At 41.1% G+C, this 19442-nt stretch overlaps 1 protein-coding gene across 1 annotated transcript; it reads right to left on the bottom strand.

Annotated features, from left to right (window-relative positions):
• Positions 1-9031: 9031 nt before the first annotated feature.
• Positions 9032-16036, bottom strand: CCDC190 (coiled-coil domain containing 190). The gene is made up of 4 exons (XM_009192688.4): positions 15857-16036; positions 14638-14836; positions 10830-10956; positions 9032-10557 (listed from the first exon to the last, which is right to left on the bottom strand). Exons 2-4 carry the CDS (start codon positions 14822-14824, stop codon positions 10002-10004), a joined length of 870 nt encoding a protein of 289 aa, XP_009190952.1. The 5' UTR covers positions 14825-14836; positions 15857-16036; the 3' UTR covers positions 9032-10001.
• Between the last annotated feature and the right edge of the window lie 3406 nt (positions 16037-19442).

Genomic DNA, 19442 nt, shown 5'->3' with positions numbered 1-19442 from the left:
AATGTCCCCAAAAGCACTTTTGGCTCTTGTAGAGAAATATGATGTGGTGATTTATTTGGAGGTTGGGAGGAGACAGAGTGGTGTGTGTGTGTGTGTGTTTCACAAATACCCATCTATCAGACATCTTTATTAAATTAGCTTCACAAGCATGAACGAACAGCCTAGAAGTTGGCCATGAGTGCAACAATCATACCTTATTTTCTATTTTCTGTAATGAAAGAACAGCACCAATCACAGAATGGTGTTCAATACAGATATTTGTTGAATGAATGATTCTCAAGCAATACAGCAGCGTGTGTTTTAGCCCCCGGCCAGCAACCAACATGTTGCATATATTATCTTAATTGTGTATCAGAATGCTTAATAAAATTCAACCTCCCCCAGTTGTATTAAAACTGATAAAATAACAAGAAGAGAAAAGAAAGAGACTGATTCTTGGAAGAAAGAGAATGATTTGACTATAGTCACAACATAGGAGTGACTAAAAATCCAGGCATGAAGTAGCTCCTGCCACAGGCAAGATTTTGTCTCCCTGATGTGTCCTGTGCCTCATACACACTGCAATATATTGCCCTCAATCTCCTCTTGTTGACAGTTTCTACCGGACTCCTAGCCACTGTCTAATTCTCTTTCTTCAATTTTTTTATTTCTCATTGCTAATCTCTGCCAGAAGGATTGAGAGAGCTAACACAGGTCTCCCAACCCCCAAGTTACTTTCTACATCAAGATAGCATCTTATGTACAAGTCCATGCAGCAGGTCCAGTGAGCTTAGCATCCCACAGCCTTCAGAGTTTGGTTGCCAGGGTGTCCCCAGCAAGAGGGGAAGGCCATTACTCTTTGGATTTTCCAGTTCTTGGAAATGGCATCATCTTTCATGAAGATGCACAAGCCAGGGACCTGAATCCTACCTTACCTTCTTTCTTCAGACCTAGTCAGCCACCGTGTTCTTCCTCTTGACCACTTTTCTAATCTTTCCCTCCTCTTGATCTACACCCTGCCCTCATTGGATCCCTCAACCTCTCTCATGTTAGCCAGACCTACAGTTTCATCCCCTGATTCTTGGCCTGTCCTGGAAGCCCTTCTGTCTGTAGCAGCCAGAAAGATGTATATAAAATCCAGAAGTGGCTCTAACTTTTTAAAAGCTCTGAAGTAGCCAGGCCTGGACAAAGTCCAGACTGATCAGCATGGTATGGAAGTAGGTTATTTCATTGTATGCCTTTTGTCCCAGTTTATTTATTTATTTTTTTGATTATTACTTTTTTTTTTGGAAGATGGAGTCTTGCTCTGCCACCCAGGCTGGAGTGCAGTGGCCCCAACTCTGCTCACTGCAGCCTCCGCTGCTGGGGTTCAAGTGATTTTCCTGTCTCAGCCTCATGAGTAGCTGAGATTGCAGATGCACTCAGCCACGCCCGGCTAATTTTTTGTATTTTAGTAGAGACAGAGTTTCACTGTGTTGCCCAGGCTGGTCTTGAACTCCTGAGCTCAGGCAATCCTCCTGCCTCGGCCTCCCAAAGTGCTAGGATTATAAGCGTGAGCCACCACACACGGTCTCAGTTTATTTATTAGGAGCATCCGTTTTCACTCTTGGAAGTGTTCTGGTTTAGACGGTCAGTTATGTAGTCCCCTCAATATCAAGCTTTTCATTATCTGAATCTCCCACTTCTCCAACTCTTCAGCACATCCGCTCAGCAGCTTATCTCCTGCTCCTCTCTCCCTGGGCTTCCTCCTCTCCCTGGAGTAGGATGACTGTAGCAGATCTTCCAGACGCAACATCTAGGAAGTCACATCCAGATAGGACAGTGTCTAAAGGATGGAAACAACTGTTTTCTCTGTGTCTATTTCTTAGGAATGGGAATATCTTTCCCAGAAGTCTTCAGGAGACTTCCCTTCATGTCTAACTGACAAGGATTGAGTCACATACTCTCCCAAACAGGCCTCTGGCAAGAAAGAAAGAATGACCATGACTGATGTTTATCATTTGCGGTAGATGTGAGGAAATAGGTAGCAGCTGTGACTGTAACACCATTTTTTTGTTTAATTTGCTTTGGGGCCTGTTGATTTCACTAGAAGGCAAACAAGATCACTGCATGGGATCTGTGTTCACCCTTAGCCCCAAGCACAGTGCCTGCATCAGCGGGCACTTTTGTTGCCATTGTTGAACTTTTGGATGGACGTAAGCTAGATGGTATCATGTAGTGGGGAGAACAGGGTCCTTAGAGCTAGACAGAAGTAGGCTTGGTCCCCAGCTTAGCACTTGCTGCCTGTTTAGGATCTTGCTGGACTTCTGAAGTTCAAAATCTCTAAGCTTCAGATTTCTCATCTGTAAAATGAAGCAAAGACTACCCCTGAGAACACATGTAACACATATGAACCAGCCAAAACAGCCAAAGATATTTTTCCAGCTTCTTTTTTTTTTTCTTTTTGAGACGGAGTTTCGCTTTGTCGCCCAGGCTGGAGTGCAGTGGCCTGATCTTGGCTCACTGCAAGCTCCGCTTCCCAGGTTCACGCCATTCTCCTGCCTCAGCCTCCCGAGTAGCTGGGACTACAGGCGCCCGCCACCACGCCCGGCTAATTTTTTGTACTTTTAGTAGAGACAGGGTTTCACCGTGGTCTGGATCTCCTGACCTTGTGATTCGCCCGCCTTGGCCTCCCAAAGTGCTGGGATTACAGACGTGAGCCACCGCGCCCGGCAGACCTGTCTTAATCTTAAAAAGCCTGTCTTAATCTATTTTTTATTCCAGGAAACTGTTTCTGACGTATGCTTTGTGGATTGTAATAGTCCCTGGAGATGATCTTTGGACAAAGTTTTCACGGTCATATTATTTGGGTGAATTCAGTGTGGTGTGATTTCCCCCTTGACATTCACAGTGACATTAGCATATCAAAGGTTTAGAGAAGTCTCATAGAGAAATTTGTTTTCATTGTTTAATCTAGGTTTCTCCAAATTTATTTTAACCCACAGTCCTTTTTTGCTGACAGCACCTAGCAAGATCTTTTGCAATACTCTTTGGGAAATTGTATTAGCCTAATTACTGTGTTGCCCAGGCTGGTCTCGAACTCCTGACTTCAGGTGATCCAGCCACTTCAGCCTCCCCAAGTGCTGAGATTACAGGTGTGAGCCACTGAGCACTGCCTGATGCTTACCTTGGATTCTACTAGATTCCTGAAAACAAATTGGCTTAGATAACATTTGGTCAAAGAACCAAAAATTTCAGTAATTTCCTAGGAGTCATAGATACATCTTGCCAATTCCAGGGCTGCCATGTCTTTTGGGTAATACAGTTCACTTTCCAGCTCAAGCAGTTCCTCTTCAAATTGGGCCACACTAAAAGGCAGGAGTTTGTAATTCAGAGGCATCCCAAGGTTTGTACTCTAAAGGCAGGCACAGAAATAAAATATGATTCATGTGCATTAAAATCCATGCATTTTGACTAAAGCTGTAATTGTATTTCTTCCAAATAACTCTGAAGCTCTTTAAAATCCACAAATCAATGGAATTCTAAAAATAACTGACACTACTAGTACTGTTTTCTAAAAAATTAGGTAAATTTCCTGGCCCTCAAGGTGACTTGCTTGAACTTGCCACCTTCACCACTAGAGGGCAGCATTGGTTTACACAGGGTGAACAAACTTTCAATTCTAAACTAACGTTCTTTGGTGGGAAAGTGTTCATTTTGGTGTGTTTTGAAGAAGTCACTTCATACCTGTGAACTGGGGTTAAGCTGGTTAACCCCCCAAATTCCACCAATTCCAATATCCTATGGAAAAACCCCAAAACGACTAGTATAAATAAGATAGTTATTTCTGTTACTAATATAGTTTTGTTAATTTTTTTAGTGATATTTAGGATTAAATGGCAAAGTATGGGTAAGTTGCAGATTACCCTGAGCCAAAGTACATTCTCCTGAGTGTGAATTATTTTCCATCCCTGGAGAGTTAGCTATGAGGCAAAAGGAAAGTTGGTATAGGCTTTCTATAATGAAAGAATGACCCTTGGGAATCAGTTGTTGTAAGAAAAAGCCTCTTATCTTACTGCTGCTTGGATAATTAAGGAAAAGTCTTGATTTTAGAATTGAGGTCCCTGTCAAGGCTTTGTATTAAAACCTGTATTAGGGACTTTTTTTTTTTTTTTTTTTTTCTGTTTGGTCATGACACCAGTTGTTAGTACTTCTGCTACAGAAACAAAGATATTTGGGGGCAGCAAAACTCAGATCTGCCAGCTTTCGTGTTTAAGAGAAGTCTCACTTGGTTTAGTAAGGGATGGAGTTAGAACCACAAGATAACATGTTCTTAAGTTCCCTGTGATTCCTAGAATTGCCTTATCTTGCTGATCTCTTTCTGTCCAGATTTTTAATTCTCTTCCTATAGACTATGCCAAATGTCATTTTTAGTCCAAACTCAATTAATTTTAGTTTTCTTTATGTTGGGGCCCAACTGTATTAGTTGGGGTTATCTAGAGGGACAGAACTAATAGGATAGACATATATATGTATATATCCCCATAACACATGTATATAGGGGAGTTTATTAAGTATTAACTTACACAATCACGAGATCCCATAATAGGTCGTCCGCAGGCTGAGGAGCAAGGAGAGCCAGTCTGAATCCCAAACCTGAACAACTTGGAGTCCGATGTTTGAGGACAGGAAGCCTCCAGCATGGGAGAAAGATGTAGCCTGGGAGGCTGGGCCAGTCTAGTCTTTTCACCTTTTTCTGCTTGCTTTATATTCTAGCTGTGCTGGCAGCTGATTAGATGGTGCCCACCCAGATGGAGGGTGGGTCTGCCTTCCCAGTCCATTGACTCAAATGTTAATCTCCTTTGGCAACACCCTCACAGACACACCCAGGATCAATACGTTGACTCAGTCAAGTTGACACCTAGTATTAACCATTACACCAACTTATACTTCATTTTGCTTGTATTTTTCAGACAGACCTGGATAAAGACACTGCCAAACGTTTTTACCAAAATTTGCTGGGACTTAAAAAAGGGTATTAGGGCTGCCATTCACCCTTAGTTCCCTGAAACATGATCACCTCCCTCCAGCATACTGATAGCTAGCATACTGCGGGTATGAGTGCTTGTAGTGAACTACTATCGGAGTCCTTGGGGCCACCTTCTTTTTATGGCCATTTTTAAAAAGATTGTTGTGGGTCTCAGTGTCTGAGTGAGTGTGTACTCCCTAAGGAAAATGAGAGGAAAATCCTCTAAGAAAAAATATCATTCAAATATGAATTCTTATACCTCTTATGTAAAATTGTATCTGCTCTTTCATTTAATAGTATCAAAATAATTACTAGCATCACTATTATTCTGCTCATACTATCCTACTTGCTGGAGCTCCAGGGGAAGCCAGGAGGAAAGTAGGCTGAGGTCTCAGTGATGCAGGCAGATGCTTGCTTACTTTCTGTTGCTCTCTCCACAGCTGAATCAGTCACTTGGTTTGGCAATCCTAGCTCTTGTCCTTTAGTTTTGAACCCTTGGTCTATGCTGTTTGCCTCATTTCTTCCACCTCACTATGAACAAATAGTCCTCAGAGTATTCAAACATTTTCCAGTTGTGAATTGCATCGACATCTTTATATATAGCATGCATACATTTTGTTTATCACACCTTTTAAAAGTAAGATTTAGTTTTATTAATAATTTTGAGTTGAAAGGGTCCATGCAAGTATTCAGTTTGATTCTGACCAAAATGTGCTACGTGTATTTGGAGTCTTTGTATGTGTATTTATATGTGTTTTCCTTTTACCAGGAAAGTTTCCTCGTTGCCCAGTTTCATGCAACCAGTTCAATGGGATTAAACTTGAGTAGTTCAAAATAATTTAACTAATTACATTAAATTTCGTTTACAGTTTTTAATGATGCCTACTATTAGGACACAGAGCAGCAACATATTCACAATAGTGGTGGAAAGGTGAAAAAGTTAGGGGATAGTTTGCATTACGCCTAATTATGTAAAACATTTTTTTCCTATAAATCTTAAGGGGGCGACACATGCCCCAAGCCACATTGAGATGAGGACCATATAATAAAGACCTGTGTTTCTTATAGTCAGTGTAATTCAGTGCAATGCATCTTTATATATAGGTTAAGTTGAAAAATCTCAGTTTGGTGAGGTATAAACATGAAATGGTTATCTTTTCTTACCCCCAATAACTGTGACCAACTTTGCTTAATATTACTTCAGTCTGATCTGATAACTTCCATGCACTTCTGTTCTAAAAGTTTTATTGCCAGTAGATATTCATTTAACTGCATTTAGGTTATTATTACTTATGGTTCTTGTCCAGTTTACAGTCTTCCTTCCCCACCTGGTGGAACTTCTGTTCTACTGCAGTGGCCTCAGGCAGAAGAGGAGGACCTGGCTGCCCGCTCTCCCTTCTTCTGTCTTCAGTGCCTGAATGCCTGATCCAGTAGGTGTGGGTGGAGGTGAGGGAATGAGTTGGTTCATGCAATTGTTCACACACTTCTGGCTCCTCCCCCCGCCTTTTTTTTTTTTTGCAATGGTTTCTTGCTATTCTGGCTGTCAATGGTGAGGTTGGGCTGCTGACGTCTGTTTGGACTGGTGTCCTCTGCTTCCCTGGTACTCTTGATGTGAGGGCAAAACACTTGCCCAAGAGTGATTTCCTCTGCCCTTCCTTCAAGGCTCATTTCACCTTGAGAGGAGCTGGTCCCTCCAGTGTTCCTGGTAACAACTTACCCAACCTTCCTCCCACACTGAGGATTGTGAGATCCTTCAGGGTGCTCTTTAGTAGCCTCCAGGACCTGGGGACCCTGGGTGAGAGGCTGAGTCTCTACCTCTGGGAGTTTCCAGCTGCCTCTGCCTCTAGGTGAGAAATGGAATCTCTTCCCATTGAATGAGTTAAGGCAACAAGTCAAAAGCTCCTTCTTCCTCATGGGGGAGGAAACGGGGAAGGGATTATCTGTCCCCAGTACATCTCTGAATGAATGAATGGATGAATGCAATAAAAATGTTTCCTCAAAATTGAAGTATAAATTATCCCTTTTAACCATTTGTTACTAATTTGAATGTTAAAGATTTGTATTTGTAGGGTTGAAAGCATTTCTTAACTGAAAACGAGGGCAGGAGCCATCGGACATGTGTCATTCCCCATCTTCTTTGAGAGGAGAGTATGGGAAAAGAGTATCCTCGTCTTCGTTCCTCATCCACATTCTGGTATGGAGAAAGCTATTTTACTTACCATGAGCCTCAGTTTCTTTATCTGTAAAATGGCAGCAAGTATCTCCCTGATTTTCTATCTCAGAAGGTTTTGTGAATATTTAATGTAATGGTACAGGGTGGAGTTTCCAATCTTGGCACTATTGATGTTTTGTGCTTGTTAATTCTTTGTTTTAGAGGGCTGTTCCATATGTTATAGAATTATGGTCCCTACCTACTAGACTCCAGTAGCAGCCACCTCACCTCAGTTGTGACAACCAGAAATACCTCTGGACAGTGCTAGATGTTTTTTGGGGGCGGGGGGGCACATTTGCTCCTAGCTGAGAACCACTGGTATAAGCACAGTAACTGTGCCTAGTCGAGAGCAAGCCATCTTAGAGCACCATGTGCCGTGTGAGGATTAAGGATTTAAACTGTTCTTTAGAATTTAATGAGTTACGCAAGAAAGGCTCCATGCAGCAGCGTTCTCTCTGATTGTGTTAAGTTGTACTAATCAGAGTATTACATCCATTGTATTGAAGAAGGAAAATGTATTAGACTAAATGATAAGAAGATAAAATCTAGATGGTTAGAAGATTTTTAAATGTATAATTTGTGGCAATGCATGGAATATTTAAAACAGGATATACTAAAATACTGATTTTAAAAGTGCAGACAGATCTGGGTCTGTCAGATGTATATGAAGACACAAGCAAGACAGCAAGGAGGAACATGCAGAATGTTCACTTCTGTAGATGGCAGGAGTGAGGTGGACTTGGAGCAGAGGGCGTGGAACCAAGTGGAACAGAGGTGTGGGCTGAGGCTGGCTCCCTCTGCCTTGTGATGGCCCCTTCCCACTGTGATAGCTAGTACAGTGAAAAGACCCACTTAGTAGTGACAAACCATTCACTTAGGACTCAGCCTTGAGGGAGAATTGTGATGATGATAGGCAAGGCTTGCGTAGAAGACAAGAAGAAAGAAATTTTAGGAAAGAGCTTTTGCAGTTTACAAAGGGGTTCTCTAATTGTTGTATGCCTATTCCTGTTGGCCCAAGCATGGCTGGTGCAAATAAGTTAAGTTTTCGTGAATCAGTTCTGTCACCTATGGCCTATCTTCCTCTGCTGCTTTGCTTCATGGAAGAAAATCTTGGAAGTAGCAGATTTCTTGTGTTCTTTTCACTATAAAGTATTGTCTCCCCATTGAAGGCCAGAGGCTGGGCTGATGAAACTGACTCTCACATGTTTGATCTAAGCTTTTGTCTTCAGATAGGTGGTAGTGTGGTGTAATGAAAGAGCGTGAGCAAGGAAATTGAGTAGAGGAGAGATCAAATGCTAGACTGCCATCTATTAGCAAGTTGCCACCACTCTTCCCTCGATTTCCTTATCTGTAAAATGGGGATAAAGAAAACAATTTTGCAGCATTGTTTTGAGGATCAGTTGGCATGCTGTGTGGAATGTGTCAGGATGGGGGGAGGTACTGAAAAATAGGAGCTATTAGGAATTACTATTTTTAAACACAAGGAATTCTAAATCTGAATTAAATGAAATGTTTTCAAACTAAATGTACTTCAAATTTATATTTAATGAACTATAAATTAAATATGAATTAATCTTCATTGCAGGCCCTTTGTTATATTAGTAGGTTGAGGTCCTTTATCATTTCTGAGCTAAATAACCTTGTTTCATCAAAATATCCCAGGCTGGGTTACATCAAGTATGGATGCCAGATATGAAATAGGCCCTCAAGTTTATACTTCTGGAATTAAAATTTGTTATTGGGCTGAAGATTTGAATTTATCCACCATAGAGGCATGATTTCTTTGAGACCTATGGTGCAAGATGATTTTCCTAATAAAGTCAGTATAGATAAAAAGTGGTGATGATTTTATTCTACACTTCATTAGGTAGACAGTAAGTTTAAATGCGTTAACAAAAAGCTATTGTTTTCTGATGACTTATGATACTACTTATTTTTAGTGTGATATTTGGATCCCTTGAATGGGAAACAAAATCTAATCGCTTCTTTTACAATGTAGCCCAAGTCATAGAGGCCTACTTGAAACAATAACTTGTTAACAATGTTAGTACCTCTTATTTTACAGTGAAATCGTTTTGATAGAGTCTGCTGTGCATTTGACAGCATGTTGGGAGATGATTAAAAGTTTTTTAAATCCTTTGATTCTCAAAGATACAAGACGGAAAAGATTGTCCATTATTCTTTCAATAGGATTCAAAAAATTTGATAGGAGCAGGTTGAAAGTGGGAAGGTGAAAACTAAAATGGAGCTATCTGTAAATAAAGGAAAGAAGGAAACGGCTTCCAAAGAAAGCACATGGGTGTGGTTAAAGAGCGGGTTTTCTTTGCAGACCATGTTACAGTACATGTTTACAATCGCATTCCTATTCCTACCACTACTGTATATCAAACTAAAAAAAGAGAATAGCTATGCCGTTTTGCCAGCAGGTGGCACCATGAGAATCTCCTAGAAGAAACCGGAAGTCCCTGAAAGCAAGACTCACTGTTTTCCCAAGTCCAGTCATCAATATATATTCATATTGTTGATGACATCATAAACACATCCCTTAAAAAGCACTTTCAGAAGATTCATTCCTCCCCTCCTTTTTCATATATTAGCATTGTTCATTCAAGAAATATTATATTCCCGGAAAATAATAGGAAGTTTAAAATAAAATTGTAACTCAATTATGTTTGTTTGTTTTTCTCTGTATTGCTTAATATAGCCATTTGAGGAGCACATTTCCTTAGCAATAATGGAATATGTTATTATCAGGCTATGTTAAATGGTTAGAGAGGAAGAAACTTAGAAGGCGCTTTATTTTCACACTCCTCGCCTGCCTTCCAGGGATTCCCCATTCCCAAATACCTCCCCAATGCTAAGCAACCTCTCAGACTCAGGGGGGACCCTGTGCCGGAGATAATGCACATTTCTGGCCTTTGAAAGCAACTCTAAGAAGGCTGGCTTCGTGAACTCGCCTTCGAAGCTTCCTGCACATTCCGTGTGATTTGGAGGAATTTGTTTTCCAGTGTTCCCATCTGGCTTTACAGCAACATCTTTTGATCTGGTCTTATCAGCATGTGCCGTTCCACTATTACGAGCTGGGCTGGAACTAGGACCTTGTTCTATGGTGTTGGTGGAAACCTCTTGATTTTGACATAGAACAGAGATGCCCTTGCTGGAGTCTACGTCCTTAGGTGGATTCACAGAATCTTTCTCTTGGGCTTGTGATTGCTCTTTCGTGAAGCAGGCAGTTCTGTTATTTTGAGAGAGTAGCTGCTCTTTGCTCTTCATGGAGTCTTTGAGGCCAGGATCATGTGAAGGAGGCAGCTGGGACTTGCTTTTGTATGTGTCTTGGGTCATACGGGTTGCCAACGCTCTGAGAAAGGAGATAAAAGAAAGATCTCTGAAAACCAATAAAGAGGCTCTTCTTTAGATCTTTCAACTTACTAGAATGTGGTCCTCTTCAGTATCAGCCAAGGTAATATAGGTGGGAATGGGGTGGCGGGTGAAATTGAATGGTAACAATGTAGGGAAAATGTCTCACTTAAGAAGGGGAACGGAGCATTTCTTCAGGAAAACAGTTTAAAGAGGTCAGTTGGGAAGAGGGACTTAATGTCATACCCATGAGTTTAGTAATCAAGTTCTTACCTCATTTTCTTAGCCTGTGGGGCTCTGTGCTGCTGCCCTCCCTGTGGTGAGAACATGAGAACATCTTCTGGTCTCTTCTGAATTCCATTCCCCAAATAAGAGGAGAACTTTTTCTTCATGGTTTTTGCTTGAGTTAATTAAGAAGTGTTATGAGTTGGATTGTGTCTTTAAATTTTTTACTTTCAAGTCCTAACCCCCAGTACCTCAGAGTGGGACCTTATTTGGAGATAAGATCTTACAGAGATAACAAAATTAAAATGCGGTCATTAGGGTGGGTCCTAATCCTATATTACTGGTGTCCTTATAAGGAAAGGAACTTAGAACACACAGACACATACAGGGAGAGCACTAAGAGACACAGGGAGAAGACAGCCATCTATAAGCCAAGGAGAGAGGCCTGCAACAGAGCCTTCCCTCACAGTTTTCAGAAGGAACCAACATGTCTGACATATTGATTTTGAATTTCCAGACTCTAGAACTGTAAGGCAATACATTTTTGTTGTTTAAGGCACCTGGTTTGTAGTTCTTTGTTACGGCAGCCCTAGGAAACCAACATAAGAAGAAGAAAAAGAATTCTGCAAACTGGGCTTTCAGAAAACCAATGCGTATAAACCTTGGTGTATATTACACATTAGGTTCATCTGGTGTGATAGATGGAAACGGAAAAATTTAAAGCAGTTTTCCAGTGTTTACCTAGTATATGTTAAAGAGGATTTAGAAACACTAAGATCAGAGGTTTAAACTGGCTAAGCCCATAGAGGTTTCCTTTGAACATTTTACTTGGCAAGCACAATGTTTTCAAAAGCAAAATGACTGGGTGTGAGTGGATTGTCTCCTTCACCGCAATTATGTGACCTCCTACCCAACTGTGAGTTTGCAACTGCCAGCCATGACTAAGTGGACTTTTCACTTGTTGAGTTGATGGTTTAGCTTCTTGCAGACATAGCTGCTATGGAGAACTCAATTAGTTTTTAAGACATCTCATGAACTGGTCATTTAGAGTTGAAAGTCTTGGACTAGTTTTGCTCATGGGAGAGAATTCTTTAAATCTACAGTTCGTTTAATAGGCACCAAGCAGAGGGAATATGACCAGATAGGGAACCTAGAATTTACAATGAACTCCTAATACTCTTTCATATGATCGCTTCTTTGTGAAGTGATCAGAACAAGGAAGAGTTCTTTGTGAGCTGCTCATCCTTTGTTTTCTCCTTGGGGTCTTTTGTGGGGGTCTCTTACATGTAAGAACTTCACCTATTCCATATAAACTGAGGGATTTTGAGCTACTTCTCCCAGCAAGGTCTGTCTTCTGAAGTTTAGACCTATGGGGACAATAGGTTGAGAAATGAACATATCCTTTCTTTGAAACTTGATGTTTCTCCAATGTTCTCTCTGTGAAGGTATGGTACTTCTACCCACCCAGTTACCAGATTTGACAAGCTCATTTGAGCACCTACTTTGTGCCAGGCAATATACTTTAGATTCTGGTTTTCTTTACCCTTGGACATATATTTAGTCTTAAAGCTCCAACAATTCTACTTTCTAAATATCTTGAGATGCTCGTCTTCTCATTTGCTTCACCTGACCAATGCCCTAGTTTAGGCCTTGAAACCATGGCCTGAACTTTGTAATTCTATCAGGTCTACTCTGACTATAGCCTGAGGTCTGTTTTACCTTAAACTTTGCACCCAGAATGATCTTTTTAACATTTCAGCATGTAATTTTCACCAGTCTCAAACCCTACAGGGTGAACTCTCAACTCTTTTGCAAGACCTGTGAAGTCATTCATGATTGGATTGGATTGGAGACATTGGCTATTTTGCGTTGTCTCTGAAAACTGCACCTACACGTTCTCCTCTTCCCCACTTCCATGTCACGTGCCTGCAGTACTGAGCTATTTGAGGCAAGCAGTGCTCACTTATGTGGCTTTGTACATACTCTTCCTTTTGCCGGGAGTGGCCCCATTCCATACGTCCTCCTGACAAACTTCCCACCCTTTCCCCATTCTCCTCCTCCTCTAAGATTCTGCTCACATACTGTGTCTTTTGGGAAATCTTAGCTAAAGCCCTTTGATAGACACAGGAACCTTTTTATGTTCCTGCCCTACTGTGCGAAGAACTCAATTAGCAGTTTTGATAATCATTTTTTATAAGCGGAACTACTCTCCAATGTAAATATGAGTACCTTGAGGGCAGAGACCACGGTTTTTCATATTTGCATTCCAGACTCTACCTGAGTAGCTGTTTTGCAAAGTCTAGTCTGAAAAACACCTGTCCCAGAATAATCTGCCTTAGTATCATCTCAGTTAAAAATGTGGATTTTTAAGCCTAATTTCTAACCTGCTGACCCAAAGGACTGGCAACATGCATCTTAAATAATCTACTCACTGGCATAGAATTGAATCTCAATAACAATTTCATTTAAATGAATCATGGAAAACTATTGCCTAGCACAGTGCCTAAGAAATATTGAGACTTAATACATATTGCTTCCTTCCTGTATCCCTGATTTTACTGTCAAGAAGTCTGAGGCTTAGAGAGAATATGACTTCCCAAAGGATATGGAGGCAGAAGCACCTGAATCAAAGTTTTCTACCTCCTGATTCATACTGTTTCCAATCCAACTCTCTACTCAGCAAGGACAGCCACTTACTAGGGCCTGGCCTTTTGTACACTCTCCTGAGAGTAGCCATCTGATCTTCAGTGTCCTTTTTGAATAAGAGTGGGACTCAACCAAATGCCTTCTAAGACCCTTTTCCAGTATGTGAGCTCTCATTCTAGGTTGGTTTAAGCATTTATTGCAGACAGGGAAATTGAAAGCAGAGGAGTTCGGTTAGTTGCTCAGAGTATCTTTCAAACCTGAAGCTGGAGGTTAGAAAGAATTCCCAGGCTAGACATTTGGCTATTACTCTTGGCATTTATGTCATGTATAAGCTCTGTTGACCTGAAATATTTTATGTTCATTTATAGCACCTGGCCTTCCTCTTGAACATGCTCTGTCCATTTCAGACTCCTGAGTTCTGGCACTTGCCTTCAGTAAGAAAGGATGTAGTCTTCAAGAGCCAAGATATTTCTTTCCTGTGCTGAATTTTTAAGTAATATTAAAATCTAATTATTTTAATGATGAACAAAGGAGAACTAGTTTCTACAGACTGTACAACTGTGACCATTTTCAACAAAAACAGTAGAAGGGTTTGAATTGTGTAACAATTTTTAATTGATAAGAGTGTGCACTTATATAGCGCTTACTTCATCCAAGTGCTCCCTGAATCCTCAAATAACTTCATAAGGTAGGAAATACTTTTATTTGACATTGGAGGAAGCTGAGGTACTAATTCCAGAGACATTTTTTCTTTCCTTTCTTTTTTAACTTTCATAAAGTGGGCTAAGACAGCGACTTGCACATTAGTAACTGCTCGATAAATTGTTGTTAGATCCAAAAGAGAAAGATCGGATATCAAAAAATGGGTGAAACCAAATCAGCCCAGATAATGAAAGAAAATCAAAATGAAAAATAAAATTTAAAAGAAGAAAACAAAGGATTTAAGCAAGAAAGAGCTAACTTGAATGATGGCAGTGACTGGAAGCCTGAGAAATGTTAGCTCAAGAAGGCTTACGGGTAGGCTGCTGGGGAGAGCTATGTAATTGACGGGGGAGGGACAAGGAAGGCTAGTCAGCCTAAAATCCAGGCTCTGATCAGAAGCTCTTGCTGTCTTGGCACTCAGGGCTCTGAAAGGGCCTCAGCGGAGTGATGGGCCCACTGCCCTGCTGTGCCTCTGGGGCATCTTCCTCCCCAGTCCTGAAAGTCTTACCTTGCTGCAACTTCTGCAGTTCTTTTTGGAGCTGCCTCTGCTCCCAGGTCAACAATTTCACATGGTAGGGGCAGATATCCTCCAGTTTCTGCAGCCTTTGGTCCAGTCTGGCTTCAGCCTGCTTGGCATTCTTCCTCTCCAAATCAAAGTGCTTATACAATTGTTCCCTGACCATGTGCCTCTCCATCTTCTTTATGGTCTAGAGACAATAAGGCATCACAACTAACCTGATCAATGGAAGACTGAGATACTGACCCCCAGCTTTTAATCAGAGATCAGTGGTTGAACCTGTATATTTCTGAAACCACAGGTGCCTAGTCAGATGAAATCACACTATTGTTAAATGAGTTTCCAGAGTAACACAGAAGGATTGAGGGTAGTCATTCCTCTGAGCCTCAGCCTCCTTGTCAATAAAATAGTGATACAATACAATAGGCTCCCCCAACACAGCTCCCAGTCAGATTTGTGTGAAGATCAAGTGAGATGGGTAAGAACAACTCTTCAGGAAAAAAAGGCAGCCTACATATGTAAGGCATTATTCACCCAATAAGAAAAGCCTCTTTTAGTGTTCTTAAAGGCTCCCAAAGAGGCTGCTCAGAGGTCTGGAGAGGATTTTGGAACTTAGGACGTGGCCATTCCTTCCCGCACCCTGCCAATTCATTAATTCACATATGCGCAGGTTCATTCAGCCTATAATCCTACTGTATGCCAGGTGCTATGCTAAAAGCTAAGAGTAATGGTGTCGTCAAGGGGCTTTCTCGAAAAGCGGAAGATTGGGGTATCCTGATTACAAAGTAGAACAGCATCCACGATGAGTAGTCTGGGCAACACCAGGGAAGCTGCTTAGATTGGGCAAAAGCTCCTCTTCTCGTCCTCACCCATCTTCTCACACTTTAGATGCTCTCCTTCCTCCATGTACCCTGATGTCTAAGCCCACACCTGCTTCTTTCTCCTCTAAATAGCACTAAGTAGGGACGCATTTTTCTCTCGTTTGAGTCTCTCTAACACTTTTCTCAGAGCTCAGAGCACAACATGTGCTCAGGATATAAACAGATTGCTGTCAACAAAAGTTTTGGTGATTATAATGCAGAAAAAAAGCTTAACATTAAAAAGGAGGAAAAGGTCAGGACACGGGAAAGAAATACATTTTAAGGTACTTGTTTTAGAGTCTAAAGCATAGACTAAACTTTCGTTAAAGAACAGGGCCAGTAGAACTTACCTCCAAATCCAGGGTTTTCACCAGCAGACTATGTCTTGTTTCTTTTGCTATGTTAGGCTGAGTCTGGATTAATGAGCTTATTTTTCTTCAGTAAACTTAGGAGTCTGGTGTCTGGAGAAAGGACAGAGGGAGACCCGTTGGAGAGGGCTGTGAGGAGAATGTTAAATACACTTGAAAGCTCTCTTCATCCCTCCCTACCTCCCCTGGTCAAGAATGCTAGCTCCTTGGGCCATGGCACTCATCCCTGCTGGAGAGGCCAGAGCTCTAAATAGCTCTGTGGGTAAAAGAAGCCTGCCAGCTTCTAGCCTGTCCCAAGAGGGGCCCACAGAGCTCCTTCTGGGCTGTGTTCATGGGAGCCAGGAATGAAAGTAAGGAGTGTCTGTGTTCTCAATCTCTCTCTCCCCCACCCTTTCCTCCTTTCCCTCCTTTTCTTTTTTTCTCTCTTTGCCATACCTCCCTTCCCCAACCTTCATTCCTACTTCTTGAAAACCAGGTCAGCCTCAAAAGAAAGCACCCTGTTTTTTCTGTCATGACTGTGCCCACTTCGTGCAGGAGAGAAGTTAATTTATTTTGTATTATTGCACACCGTAGTGACCTTCTCCAGGCCTCTCCACGTGCTCAGAGCACTTTGGTGCTTATCAAGATTTTCAAAGTGGCGAAAGCAGCACTAAGCAAAGTAAAATTAAAATCAACTTTTGTGCGCATATTTTGAACAGCTACGGTAGAAGGCTGAGCAGAGCCATTGTTTATATAACAAGATATTGAGTGGGATTTTTACTGTTGCCTTGGAGCTTCATCTGAAAATAAGAGGCACTGATATGCCACAGTCTAAATAGAGCTGCCAACACTGGGGCCTGGTAATCCCCCCAGAGTTTACTGACACGCAGGCAGCTAAACAGGACCTACTAACCACAATCATTGCCCAGCAAATAAGTAATTATAAGGAGATTACGGGGGATAGCAGGGAGGAACATGCTACTCTCGCAGTGGGAGGTAGTTCCTTTCCCATCCTTTCTCATAAGGTAATTCCCTCACCTCCAGAATTTAAATGAATGAGGTGGGATTCCAAGAAAATTATCTGGGAGAATGAGATGCTACACAAGGTGAGACCGGGATTGGGATCGTACCCCCAGCTAGAGGCTTGTTGACTGCAGAAGAATAGAGCAGTCCCCATTCCATCCCTTTGTTGCCACTATAGCTGATGATAGTGAGGGATTTCTTAGAAAAGCTTGGTTCCTGCATGTCATTTTGAGAGGGAACTGAAGAGGAAAGCCTTGCAGAAATAATCTATGACTGAAGGGCAAGAAGGAGCCTTAGTGTGGAGTGCCTAGGAAAAGAATGGTGGTCAAAGCCATCCTAGTTACTCTCAGCCCTCTGAGAATGTCAGAGAGGACCTGGCTCCATGGGAGGGAGCAGAGGGATTATATGAGGTGGCAGAAACCATGGTATAGTCATCACTTTGCTCTTCTTGGAAGGCAGTGCTTCATCCGGAGGGGAAATGGAATCACAGTCAGGGCCAGAAGGAGGCAGAGACAGAAGGGATCTGAGTGAAGATGAACTCCCTCATAAAACCACACATCTCAAAAGCAGAGAACATGAGAACATGAAGAATAAACAGGAAAATCTATCTATGGGAACATGGGAACACAAGAATAGATAGGAAAATGCCAGTCGTGCCTTAGCATCACAAATGTGGCAGTTACATGGGAAGATCTCTGCCTCCTCTATTCTCTCCTAGCCCATGACCTTAAAATGGTTAGTGTTGAAAAGACAAGGGAGAGGAAGTATACAAAGGGTTCCACTCCAAGGGTTGGAGAAGGAAGAATGATACAGCAGATAATCCTCCTTTCCCATCTCCAAACCTCCTGGACTCCAGTGAAGAGGGGTTTAAATTAGTGTGAAATTGGAGCTTCAAAGCAGAATGGATTTTTTTTAAACAAAATGTCAAGGAATGTGTAGAATCTGCCCAGGATATCATTAAGGAACAAGAAAGAAAATCAGCAAAGATAGTGATTGGAAGTGTAAAACTATCATTCTCAGATTATGTCCTTGCTTCCACCAAAAGAGAAAGAAGTAGTTCAAACTGCTCAGTAAAGTGGTTTTGATTAAAACAAAATTTTACAGAATAGATTTTTAATGCACATTCATGTAGTTTTCTATAATTCTCTCTGTTTTACGTGGAGTCACATCCTTTTGTAGTCAAAACACATCTGGAATCAAATAATCTGCCATTTATAGAATATGTGACTTTAGTCATTAATCCTGTCCTATCCCTTGGTTTCTTTATTTGTAAAATAGGTTAAAAGTATCTGTATCATAGGTTTTCTGATAGAATTGAATGAAATGATGAATTTAAAGTAATTCGTGTATAGTAGATGTCCAATAAAAGTTAGCTCCTGATTTTCAGCAAAGATGGAGTAATGGGAACTAGATTTACTTTTCTACATGAAACAATTTAAAAAGCAGAAAAAAATCATGAAATTAAAAAAAATTGGACATCAGTCATATAGGATGGTGATCCCTGAGAGAGTGGAAACAAACCAGGGAATCCTTATTATTGCTACAGCTTACTGACTAGAAAGGGTTTCCAGACCACAGCACAAGAATTGAGCAACCAGGCAGGGGTCCTGACTTGAGGAGACAGAGGTATAAGTTCAGAGAGACCAAGGTATCCAGAATTAGCAGGGTAGAGTAGTAGATCCAAGAAGCTCAATGAGGCCAGGTGCAGTGGCTGACACCTGTAATCCCAGCACTTTGGGAGGCCAAGGCAGGTGGATCACAAGGTCAGGAGTTCGAGACCAGCCTGGCCAACATGGTGAAACCCCGTCTCTATTAAAAAGACAAAAATTAGCTGGTTGTAGTGGTGGGCGCCTGTAATCCCAGCTACGCGGGAGGCTGAGGCAGGATAATTGTTTGAACCTGGGAGATGGAGGTTGCAGGGAGCCGAGATCACACCATTGCACTCTTAGGTGACTGGGTGAGACTCCATCTCAAAAAAAAAAAAAAAAAAAAAAGAAGCTCAATGAATCTCAAGCAAAAGATATATGAGTTAAACTACTCCAAGGTATATAAAATAAAATTATTTTAAAAAGTAATAAAGAGATACTCTTAAAAACAGCCAAATTTAAAAAGATACATTATATCCAGAGGAACACAAATAAGAATTACACAGACTTCCTACCAAAAATGATGAAAACCAGAAGACAGTGGAGCAAAACTTTTAAAGTTCTGAAAGAAAAAATCAACCTAGAATTCTATACTCAACAAAAATATCTTCAAGAGCAAAGGAAAATTGAATAATTTTTCAGTCACACAGAAGCTTAAATAATTCTTCAACAACAGACCTACAGTTCAAGAAACGTTAAAGGCAATTTTTCAAGCAAAAGAAAAATTATACCTGATGGAAATCCAAATCGACACAAAGAAATAAAGAGCACCAGAAATAGTAAATCCATGAGCAAGTATAAAGACTATTTTTCTTGTTATATAAATCTCTTTAAAATGTAATTAACTGTTCAAAGAAAAACAAAAAATGTAGTGTGAGATGTGTAGCATGTAAACACGTAAACAGCATGGGAACAGTAGT

Source organism: Papio anubis, chromosome 1 (genome assembly GCF_008728515.1).
Source record: "Papio anubis isolate 15944 chromosome 1, Panubis1.0, whole genome shotgun sequence".
NCBI lineage: Eukaryota > Metazoa > Chordata > Mammalia > Primates > Cercopithecidae > Papio > Papio anubis.
Note: the sequence above shows the minus strand (reverse complement) of the source record. Positions and strands in the feature narration are given on the sequence as shown.

Bases quoted from the DNA above. Each gene is read 5' to 3' on its own strand.
- CCDC190 (XM_009192688.4), bottom strand. From the start codon at position 14,824: ATGGAGAGGCACATGGTCAGGGAACAATTGTATAAGCACTTTGATTTG. The intron at 10,957-14,637 runs GTAAGACTTTCA...AATTAACTCAAG, and splicing joins ACTGCAGAAGTTGCAGCAAG to CAAAAACCATGAAGAAAAAG. The intron at 10,558-10,829 runs GTAAGAACTTGA...CTCCTTTCTCAG, and splicing joins CCACAGGCTAAGAAAATGAG to AGCGTTGGCAACCCGTATGA.